Source organism: Naegleria fowleri (assembly GCF_008403515.1).
Source record: "Naegleria fowleri strain ATCC 30894 chromosome Unknown tig1, whole genome shotgun sequence".
NCBI classification, from domain to species: domain Eukaryota; phylum Heterolobosea; class Eutetramitea; order Acrasida; family Naegleriidae; genus Naegleria; species Naegleria fowleri.
The window spans coordinates 587,787-599,110 of NW_025407933.1; the positions used below are offsets into that span (position 1 = coordinate 587,787).

General features: G+C 37.5%; 6 protein-coding genes across 6 annotated transcripts in view; 3 read left to right on the forward strand and 3 right to left on the reverse strand.

The window, feature by feature from the left end:
* Window positions 1-95: 95 nt before the first annotated feature.
* Window positions 96-1,735, forward strand: FDP41_000267 (uncharacterized protein; the record flags this gene model as incomplete). Its single annotated transcript, XM_044705889.1, has 2 exons — window positions 96-182; window positions 380-1,735. The coding sequence occupies 2 exons, from the start codon at window positions 96-98 to the stop codon at window positions 1,733-1,735; spliced, it is 1,443 nt and encodes a 480-aa protein (XP_044569941.1).
* Window positions 1,736-1,760: 25 nt separating this feature from the next.
* FDP41_000268 (uncharacterized protein) lies at window positions 1,761-2,975 on the reverse strand (the record flags this gene model as incomplete). Its single annotated transcript, XM_044705900.1, has 1 exon — window positions 1,761-2,975. One exon carries the CDS (start codon window positions 2,973-2,975, stop codon window positions 1,761-1,763), a length of 1,215 nt encoding a protein of 404 aa, XP_044569942.1.
* Window positions 2,976-3,024: 49 nt separating this feature from the next.
* On the reverse strand, window positions 3,025-4,107 carry FDP41_000269 (uncharacterized protein; the record flags this gene model as incomplete). Its single annotated transcript, XM_044705911.1, has 1 exon — window positions 3,025-4,107. One exon carries the CDS (start codon window positions 4,105-4,107, stop codon window positions 3,025-3,027), a length of 1,083 nt encoding a protein of 360 aa, XP_044569943.1.
* A 1,727-nt stretch (window positions 4,108-5,834) lies between these two features.
* On the reverse strand, window positions 5,835-7,269 carry FDP41_000270 (uncharacterized protein; the record flags this gene model as incomplete). Its single annotated transcript, XM_044705923.1, has 2 exons — window positions 5,835-6,431; window positions 6,481-7,269. The coding sequence occupies 2 exons, from the start codon at window positions 7,267-7,269 to the stop codon at window positions 5,835-5,837; spliced, it is 1,386 nt and encodes a 461-aa protein (XP_044569944.1).
* Window positions 7,270-7,528: 259 nt separating this feature from the next.
* FDP41_000271 (uncharacterized protein) lies at window positions 7,529-10,210 on the forward strand (the record flags this gene model as incomplete). The annotated part of the gene is made up of 1 exon (XM_044705934.1): window positions 7,529-10,210. The coding sequence occupies one exon, from the start codon at window positions 7,529-7,531 to the stop codon at window positions 10,208-10,210; it is 2,682 nt and encodes an 893-aa protein (XP_044569945.1).
* A 261-nt stretch (window positions 10,211-10,471) lies between these two features.
* FDP41_000272 (uncharacterized protein) overlaps window positions 10,472-11,324 on the forward strand; it is a gene marked incomplete at both ends in the record, with an annotated part of 1,767 nt that continues 914 nt past the window's right edge. Inside the window, 3 exons of the mRNA XM_044705945.1 lie at window positions 10,472-11,051; window positions 11,119-11,139; window positions 11,203-11,313. Coding sequence (XP_044569946.1) covers window positions 10,472-11,051; window positions 11,119-11,139; window positions 11,203-11,313 — 712 coding nt within the window. The remainder of the gene's footprint in view (window positions 11,052-11,118; window positions 11,140-11,202; window positions 11,314-11,324) is intronic.

The following is an 11,324-nucleotide window of genomic DNA, read 5'->3' on the forward strand; positions in this document are numbered from 1 at the left end:
TCTCGAGTGTGTTTGATTTTGTGTTCAACCCAACGATACATTTCGATTTTTACCATTTGCTGGGCAACACACCACAAGTGTTTGACACGAAAAAAATGAACCAATCTCTTGCTTTGAAGATTATTCCGTTCCTTGATGTGCATCTCATGTTTCCTTTGCTTGAGTTTCTTGAGCAAAATGAGGTATGTGTTGTTATCTTGTCATGATTGTATATATATTAATAACATCATAATGGATATATTTTAAATACTATGATTATTAATATATATTCGTGATGATTATGGCTTGATGTGCAATATTCTTGTTTTTTATTGTTTATCATCATCAATATTCATTATTGAAACTTAAAACATCAATTTTCCAACTCTCTTCAATATAGATTTATCCAAAACAACAAGTACAACTTGCTGCTTATGAATTAAGTAAAAAGACCAAGATGTTGGACTTCCAAAAGAAAAAACAAGAAGAACTTGGAAGCGAAGCAAACATCACTCCAATCGACTACCAAAAAGAGGAGAAGGAAATTTTGGATCAAATCGAGAATTATAAACAAGTATGCGAGCCACTTCTTACCAAATTGAAAGAGTATAATCAAAACAAGGAATCTATCAAGGAGTCCTTGCAAGTTTATCTTTCGGGAGATAGTAGAATTAAACCTGAAATGTTAGACAAGCTCTATGACTATGCTAAATTCATTTATGAAACAGGAGATTATGAAACTGCTGCTGCTTTGTTGTCCGATGTCAAACAACTCTATGGGGAAGTTAATATCGACAAGGCATACATGACGGCTTGGGGTAAATTAGCAAGTGAATTAATGTGTAAGGAATGGGAAAGCGCTAGTGCTGCGTTAAATGATTTGAGAGAATTGATGGAGAACAGATTCCAACAAATGTTGCAACACGAAAGATCATCAGCAAATGCTGCTGCTTCTTCAACTGCACCAGTAACTACTCCAATCACTAAGAGTGGTGTTAAGAGCGTTGAATTGGATCTCATCAATGCTAGATGTTGGTTCATTCATTGGTCCCTCTTTGTTGCTTTCTTCGACCAAGCCAATGGATACAAGGTATTCTTAGACCTATTTTTCCCTTATCCAGCTGGAACTTCTCACCCACAAACAGACCTTACATCTAACAGGTATATTTCTGCTCTCTTCCAAAGCAATTCTTCATATATTCTTCGTTATTTGGCTGTCATCATAATTTTGAAGAAACGTAATAAGACCTATTTGAATGGATTGGTTAAGTTTATGGAACAACATTTGATTATTAGGTCCGATTTTCAACAACAAGATGAACTCTTGAGTGATCCTGTTATTCAATTTATTTATCAATTGAATGTCAACCATGATTTCAAGGCTGCTTATGAGACTCTGATTACATGTGAAAACATCCTTAAGAATGATTATTTTACTGCATCACATGTTAAGGAATTTATGAATCAAGGCAAAAATATGATTTTCGAAAGCTATGCAAAGGTTTCACATGTATTCGCTTATGGAGATGCTTCAAAGACTGATTTCCCACTCGACGAAGAATTTATCACCTCAGCCATCAATTCGTTGAAGATTCAAGCAACAGTGGATTCTGAACATCATCGTGTGACAGTGAAGAAACATTTGCCAAATATCTATCAACAAATTTTGGAACGGACAGAAGAATCAGCTCAGAAAACTCATAACATTGCCGTCAACGTTAAGAACCTTCAAGCTCAAAGACAATCTAAACATTAAACGTAGCTACAATATTTATTTGCAACTAATTGTTAAAGTTCTGGAAAATTCTCATCTGATTTTGTTGCATTGTGTTTGCAGAAGTTGGCAGAATATAAGGTTGTTGGTGGTTGGTGGAGCTGTTGTTGCTAGGTTGCATCATGTATTGTCTTTGCTGGTTGAGAGCTTGGTGCTGAATTGGGGGATTCGAGACATTCATTTGAGGGCTGTTGTGTTGTACGTTAAAGTTAGAAAATCCATGATGATTTTGAGACTGATTCAAAGTGGAGATAATGTTGCTTTGTAAGGGTTGTGTTTGATTGTAAACGAAGGTTTGAGTCGGAATTTGATGTTGGGATTGACTGTTGCCATCTTCATAATTTTCCTCGTATTCTTGGCTGTTGTCATTGTCGTCGTGCTCTTCATCGTGTTGAATGCTTGGGGCAGGATAGGTAGATTTTAGTCGTATTTCCTCTCTGTTAACGAGAAAGGGCATGGAAGCTGGCGATACTCGACCATTTGTGTCTCCATTTACGTTTAAGGAAGTAAATGGCACATATCTCAGTGTAGCGTCAGTAGCCATAAAAGTTTTTCCCTTATCCAAAGAAACTTTTACCTCAACTTCTTCATCCGCATTTCCATCAGGTGTTTCACAAACAATAGTGTTATCCTTGTTTGGAGAAACATAGACACATCGAGCTCGCTTATCTCCAAAGTACACATAGACATTGTTAGGAGCTACAATTTGCTGATTGATTAATACCTTTACCAATTGCCCACCTTGAACAATGCTATACCTTGGGCTGACCTTCAATACTTTTGAAATCTTGCTTCGGCTATGATCAATCTTTTGTTGACGCTTTTGGTTTCCTCGATCAGTGATTGTTTCAAAATATGAAGAATCCACATAAGATACAGGTAACTTGTCAGGAGAAAGTAGTGTAAATCTAAGGAAGAACTTTCTGCCGTTCATATGAGAAGCCTCATCAATAATTATATTGTCGAAATGAAGGTCAACACGCTTTGAGTCTCCTCTCAAATTTACCTTGCTCTTTGATAATAGTACAGGTTCGACAATATCTTTAAGTACTTCCTTTTGCTTAGTTTTATAACCTAATAGAGAAACCTTCATCGAGTAAAATTGATATCTAGGAATACCAGATGTTCTAATACTGATGATATGTCTTGGAAGGGGTTTCTTATTTTGTTTTCCTCCTGGTTGTGGATTTGGTGGAGGTAAATCGAAGCCTTCTTCTATCATTAACAATCCGTCAGTGTCTATTGTTAAGGATCCTGTTGCTGAAGAAGTGTCAGGTATAGTAACAATACGTGGTTTTTTCTTTTGCTTCATTGACATTGTTTCCAGAATCGTTGCTTTGACTATGATATGAGGATGCAGGTGAATTCAAAGGTTTAATGACATGCAGTGAAGAAGACGAAGGAATTGAGGGTGATTTGGTGTACACAGAACCTTGTTGCTGAAGAGGTGGTAGAGTTTGTTGAGGTTGAGGATGTGATGTTTGGTGGTCAAAAGGAGGATGGTGTTGATCAGTTGCGAACGTTGAATTGAGAGGAGGTTGCACTGGAGGAGGTGGTTGGTTGCGGTATGGTATTGAGTCCTCAGCAGTGACAATTGAAGGAAGAGGCTCATTTGACACTCCATTATCGACATTTGAGCCAGATACTGAGCCAGTAAATGATGACGAGTTTGAAAAGAGTGTATTAGGAGTGCTCAAGAATGTTGGAGTTGGAAGATTAAATGGCATATGAATGTCACTAGCTGATGTTAACGGAGGAAATTGCATTGAAGATGTCTTTGAAACATTTCCGCTGTTGTTTCCTTGTAAAAGAATTGAGCAAGCTCCATTTGTACTGTTGGTAGATGCTCCCGTTAATGTTCCACCTGTTGTTGCAGAGACATATCGAATGGAAGAAGAAAGAGGAATACCTGATGGAGAACGACCTCCACCTAAAATACTGTTGATACTGCTACTGGTATTAAGATGACTGCTTGAATTATGAGCTTGTTGAGCTTGAGAAAAATCAGAAATATAAGGCGCCAAAGTCGTGGATGGAGAATGTTGCAGTGGAGAGGCTTCATGGAAACGGTGAGGATCCATGCTCAATGGTGTTCCAGCAGCACTTGGCGAAGTCTCAATAATTCCTCTTGACAATGAGTTGGTGAGAGGAGAGTTCAAATCGAATATCGTAGCAAATTTGGACGATGTTTGTGAGGGCTGAAGTAATTGGTCGACATCAAGTTCCTTTTTGACAAGATCCTTTTTGCGATTAGTGTTAGAGGGTGGACGCGAGCTCATGGCTGTTGAAGTTGACAGTACTTGTTGAGTGTTATTGTTGGTTACTGAGGCCAATGAAGAGAGAGAAGGCAACATGAGAGGATGCAAATGGTGTTGCTGCCTGTTGGTTGCTGCAATGCAGAGATGGCAAGTGTTGTTGTGATGGAAGGTGAACAATTTTAGCCTATGATCGTCCGTTGTGAGATTTGTGTGCGGGCAATCAGTTAGTTGTTGTCGGTCACTTTAAACCAATTTTCAGTTCTGAGCGCTTTTGATGAAAATTATAAATTCAACAAGGATAATATTATTCTACTGTAATTAATTACTGTAGGGATGAAGGTTATTGTCGGAATGAATAGTATATTGGCTTGTGATGATGGTACCGGTGATGATGATGAAAATTATAAATTCAACAAGATCTTGCAGATAACGATTGAATAATAAAAAAGGCTTCCAACAATACTATTATTGAGCATCAAGACAACTCCAAATGTAGACCAAATTCAAACTCGATCCGGATTGATCCACAACAACTTCTGCTCAAGAGAACTCGTGGTTCGCTTTGAAGAACTTGTAGAGAGTGAGGTTGGATTCAGAAGAGCGACGACGTGTACAGCTTCGGTTGATGATTGGCTGTGAGATCTCTCTCTCTCGTACGCAACACGAACGAACTCGGTTTTTCAAGAGATTTATTTTTTGAATGAAATTGCAAAAACGAAAGCGTTCGGCAAAGAATGGTCATCGCTTTCTTTGGATGGTACGCTTTTGTGGTGAATGGAATATGGAATGGTTGTTGTGTTGTGGTTGTGGTTGAAACGAAATAAGCACTATGGAAATATAAGGATGAACGTTTTTATTTTTACGAGTGAATGGCATTGGTTTTAAAGATGACGATGCAAGAGTGTTTCATCTTGTTTGACACAAAAGTGTGAATGAGATTGAAAGAGAACAATGAAATATGTTCTAGTCACAAAATTCGATTCTAGAGTTGGCCATAGGACTCTTGTCGAAGTGTGCTTCCTTGCTTATTTCTACAGCAACAACAAAAGACACTCAAACCAATGCAGCAGACAACACAAAGGAAGAACAAAACGCAGAGAGTGACAATCACACCAATGACAGCTGAAGCAACAGTTCCGGGATTTTCATACACGACCACCATGTCTTGTATCTTGTTTTGAGAATCTAATTTACAAGAAGGAGTAAATGTCTCAAGATTGTTATCATTCAATCCACATGTGAGAAAGTCAAAGTTGAATGCAATTTCGGCACTGCCATCTTTCAATATAATATTTGCACAAACAACAGCATCAATTTTTCCGTTCGTTGACAACACGGCATTGTACAGAGCTCATAGGTCTTTTGATAAATGATTTGAGTGTGAAAGCATCAGCAATCCTCTTCTGAATGAAGAGGATTGCTGATGATGATGCTGTCTCCATTACTTGTGAGCTGTGCAAATGGGAACCTCATGGCATTACATTTGTCATCAAAGTACTGGATGTCTCCAATCCTCCACACACCACTTTCAAAAGTGTCCAAAGTGTATCGTTTGGAAGCGTCAGCAAGGAGTAAATCTTTGAAATCATTGGCTGCAAGCCTTTCGTAATCAGTGAGTGATGCTGAAGCGATGGTGCTTACGTGATCATCATTCTGAAGGGTTTCACTATTGGCACAAATGATTTCTACACAGCACAAGACAACAACAGCAAATATCAAAACCGTTTGGGAAAAATGTCGCATGTCTATTTTTTGTTAATTCAACCAGGAACTTTCGATTCGACGAATTGGATTTTTGTTTTTATCGATTTGGGATATATTCTCTATTCATTGTCCACTCGACTTCCAATATGAGGATTGTTTGCAGTCTCGCTGAGTTCTGCATGTCTGGAAGCAAAGTTGCTGTTCCATAATAGAACGTTGCTATCTGTTCCTCCGGTTGCAAAGAATGATCCGTCTTTTGAAAATCTGGCACATGTCGTTGAACCAACATGACCTGATATTGTGTACATGAGCTGAGCATGCATCAGATTCCAAATTTTAACAGTATTGTCTTCACCTGTGCTTATAAGGTAATTTCCTGACTTGTGGAAGTCAATGGAAGAGACAGGAAAATGATGACCATCGTAGTTCTGCAAGGGTCGTCCAGAGTATCTCAAATCAAAAATTCGAATAGTATGATCTTTTGAACAACTTGCTAAACACGTTCCATCAGGTGAAAATCGAACCTTATTTACAAAGTCTGTATGATGCTTCAAGTCAACAATACACTTGGCGCTGCTACTGTCAAACAGTTTGATGATCTTATCTTTACCTCCTGTCGCCACGACTCTTCCGTCGTATGAAATGTCACAGCTCAGTGGGGCTTGGGTATGGCCCAAAAAACATCCCACAAATTGTTGATATTGCAAAGACCAAAGCTTTCCCAAAATGTTAATTTTCCATTCCTTTCCAATTTGAAAGACATACCTTGGCTGTGTTGTCTGAAGAGCAGCTCAGTAAAAATTGACTTGTGTGGTCAAACGCAATATCGTTAACAGGGCCTTCATGTGCTTTGATTAACACCGAGTGATGAGGTCGTTGCAAAGCTACCTCAGCCGTATCATCTCCTATTCCTAAATGCATCAATCGAACAGTTCTATCATTACCTCCTGTGGCAATCAAATGAGTGAATGCACCTGTAAAAATCTTTGGAGCAAATTTTACACAAAAAACTCCTCCAAGTTCGTGATGAACATATTTAAGGGGAAAGAAATTTCCTTGGATTTTCCATAAAAACAAACTAGAATCATAAGAAACAGATGCCAACCTAGAACCCTCTGGGCTAAAATCAAGAGAAGTTATTGAATCTGTATGTCCTTTGAATGTTGAGTGTAATGAGGGGTCACTATCTTTTCTAGTGAGCTTGTAGTTGTCTGGCATGTGGAGCTGTCTCATTTCGTCCCGATACCTTGAAATTCGATTCCATAAATTATCATGATATTGTTCGTTTATATGATTCCATAATACTCTGTCCTCTTCCGGTATCACTTTATCTTCAAATAATGTTTCATGTTTTGATTCCGCGTCTATTAAATGTTTATCCTTTTTCTTTTTTTTCGATTTTGGGGGGTGTTCCAATTTTGAAACCTTTAAATGATACTTTTTTGTGGTTGCAACCGAAGTTGTTGTTCGGAAACTGGTGTCAACCACTTTATCATTGCCAAGTTTTGGCACGGATGAGGCTGCAGCATTCGTTAAGGGATCTGCTTTTTGCATTTTTTTGCGGTTTGAATCTGTTTAAAGCGGTGTCGTACAAAAAGGCGCCAAACAAATACCATGCATGAAATTCAAATTGACACTCTCTTCAAAACATTTTTGTTGGAATTGAAATCCTCCTCTTGAAGTTCATTCTTCATTACTGGGCTTTTTATAAACGTTGGTCCATCATCTTCGAAAACAACGACATGAGGTGGGTACATGCCAGGACGCGTTCAAAATTAAAGCATTTCTATTTTAAAATTCATACCAATTAAAAATGTGTGCTCTTCACAAGCACTCCTCCTCCTCCTCAGCTTGTCGGAGACAAGAGCTTCATGACGAGACGACTCCTTCAGACACGACAACGTCATCAACTCAAGACGACAACAAGAAGGAATCTTGTATCATGATGAAACGAGAGGAGTTGAGTAGAAATTGGGAACTTGTTGTCGCGAATACAACAACAGAACTGTCAGAGAATCCTCAGGCTCATGCAACTGTTCATCATGGTGATGATGATGGTCATGATTCCACTCAATGCACAGAACAGACAACCTCTTGTTGGAATGAGGAGATGGGATGGGATTATCATTTGCATTTACCTCCGGAAATATTAGCGAAAATATTCTCCTATGTTGCTTGTGAGCCAATTTTTCTCTATTGTTTTTCTCCCCTATCAAATGTTTGTAAAGTATTTAGGAGAGTTTTGCAACGGGGTCTAGGTTATCATGATGATCAAGTAACCGACAAAAAGGATCAAGAAATTGAGCTTTCTTTCTCTACAAATATCAAATCAAGTTTTCAACATAATTTAATTGTGGATTGGTTGAATTTTCCACTTCTTCAAAAAGTCATCAATTCCAAAAGATTGGAGACAATTTTTCAAAATACGTCCTGTATTTCATGCTTGGACCTTTCGAATCAAAGAACAATGTTCCAATCATTGCTTTCTAAAAACTTGTTGGACGATTTACTCTTATTAATTGAGAATTTATATTTAAAATGTAAAAATATTAAGAGAATTTACATGTGTGGATGCTTTTCAATTGAGGAATCCAAAGAGATGACAATATTCACAACTAAATTGATTAACCTTCACAGAAAATACTCAAAAGAAAGTGATAGCTGCTACATTGATGTTAGCCCTCATTTTCTGCCCTCCGTCTTATCGAATGAGGCCACCGAATACTTGTCATATAATTTGGCTGTCATAGAATTGCAAAACGAATGTCCAGATGTTCAAGTAGTAGACTGGTATGATTTATTGTTTAATCCCATCGAAACGGATTTGGAATTTCTTGAGAGAATCAAATCTGTCGACTCTGTAAATATTCCACATGTGAACATAAGGGGGTGGTCTCTCCTACACAGCGCAATTTTGAATGACTATTATAGAAGCGTTCAATATTTGCTCAGTTTACCGCACGTAAATGTAGACCTTTGTAGTAATGCTAGTTTCTCCAATGATGAAACTTTGAAGGTGCCATCACCAGAAGACGAAGATGAGTCTCCAAAAATACACAAATCTATTCCTTCTCTTGAATTTAGGTTAAAATACAAAGGTACTCCACTTTTCTTTGCAATGTATAGATACGCAACTAGTGACAAATCAACTAGCGGAAACAAAGATCGGGAGGTTATGGACATGCTCTTACATAGAGGAGCTTCATTTAATATTACTGATAATTACAGAAGGTCATTCTTGTTGATAGCCATTAGTTACAACTTTCCTCTAACATTTATTAACTACATTTTGGATAATTGCAATCAGATATTGATGTGTGACTCAAAACTCAACAATGTGTTGCACCAGCTATTCTTCTCACCTGCTCTCATCAAAGACATATTCAAAACTAGGAAATTAATGGAAACAATATTTTCGTTGGCTCCTTCACTATTTTACCAATGTAACTCAACTAACCATTTACCAATTCAAATACCGTTTGTATTTAACAACTTTAAGAACTTTTTAAGCAAAGAATGTGGAGTCGAGCTTGTTAGTGCAATAGGTCATTTCATAGAATGTACAAAGAAGTATGGAGGAAGTGATATGGCCAATTCCTTCGTTTCAATGGCCATTAGTGATTGCCTGAAAATTATCAACGATGGAAAACTCTCAAAAAAGAAAACTCTTGTTGTGATTAACAAGATATTTATTGAGTTATTAGGCATGAAAATCAAGGTCAATGACATTGATCCTGGCGATGTAAATGCTATAAGGAATGAGTTCATGAGACTTGATCAGGATAAAGGTGTGAATATTTTGCACAGAATGAAGAAGGCAGACTGTGTGAAAGCCTTCTTCAAATTCCTTCAATTAGAAAAGCTATCCTATTATTTTTATATTAACACTCCAGATGCAAACGGAGACACACTATTGCATCACTTAATAGCGGAAAGTGAGTCCGAATTTCAGATTGGAAACGAGAGCGATAGAATTGTTGAGGAGCTGCAAGGAGATGTTACCTATAGAAACAAAGTGGGAGAGACGCCACTGTCACTTGCCGCAAAGAGAGGCTATTATTCTTGTGTACATTTCATGCTTTCAAATCAACAGACAAGCCATGATTCTGAGAAGCAAATTATTGACCACAATGATAACATTTTGTGTATTTTGAGAAATTCCAGAAATGAAACATCAAAAGACAAGCGTCCATGCTACTCCATCACCTCATGCATCAAGCTTATTCAAACACAAAATGAAATGCTTATTCAAAACCTGAGACATCCTAATGCCAAAGACTATGACTACATTTATGATGATATGTTGAAAGGAGACAGCTATTCAGATGAAACAAGCAGCAGCACTTCGAGCAGTCGAACCTCGTCACAATTAAGTCTTATGGACATGATCAAATTAAGTAAGGAAAAAAAAGAAAGCAAAAAGCAAGCCCAAAAGGCTGCCAAAAGAAAGAAAAAGAAAGATGCTAAACAAAAAGATTTTGTAATAATTTTGTAAATAGAATTACCAATAATTTCTGATAAGGTTTTATTCAAAATTAAAGCTGAACGATATTCCAACCTTTGACTGTGCAAATTTTGGCTAGAGTTAAACCACTGTGTGTCACTCTTAATTTCGTAACGAATTTTAAATTTAATTTAGCTCTGGGTTGGTCGATGAGCAAAGGACACATTCAAGTCTTGAACATTAATCGATCAGGAAGTTGTTTTTTTTTCAAGTGAACCAACCTGTCATTCGTCATTGTTTAACAACTAAAAAATGAGCAACAACCATGCTTTGCCCTCCAATTTCGTGTTTCGTGGAATTGTGTTGAATTTCTTGAACCCACTCAATAACGAGCATCAAAAGTTATTACTCGGAAGAAAAATCACGATCAACTCTGATCAACATTTGATGGAACTGATCCGAGACAAATTAAATGAAGTCGGAACCCTATCAAGTGTGCAATTTGATTTATCGGGAGCTTTGTTTGAATATGAAAATCCTAATCACAGAGAGTCTTATCTCCGATATAATAGCCTGGATGATATTTCAGGTTTTACTGATAAACCTATTCAAATCAAAATTTCATCCATCAGCATGATGAAAAAGCAAGAAAAAGTTGTCCAGGAGTCAGATCATCATGTCCCTTCCAGCAGCAGTAGCGAGGAAGCGGATCAAAGCACATCCAGCCTCACGCAGCGTTTAACTTTGTGTGCCAATGACGAGTTTAGCGAGTATTCTGAACAATCGGAAGACAATGCAATTTATGGAGACACAGAATTGTTAGAAAATTCAGTATTAAGTATGCAACGTGTCTCAAGATGGAACGGAAGATATGAGCCAAGAAATGTTATTGGTAGGTTTTGTTTTTACATGATATTTTCAAAATGATTGTCTTTCTATTATAATTTGATCCTACAAAGGTTCTGGAGGATTTGGACAAGGTAAGAAACTTGTCACCAACTTTTGAATAATTTTTATATTCTTGAATACGTACACGATCATAGTTTATTTATGTAATGAATACGCCTTTAACGGGACCCACAAAGGAACAGTTGCGGTCAAATTGATTCCCTTGCTCGGCTCAGTAGAGGACTTCAATAAGAAAATTAAGGCAAGTATTCTCATT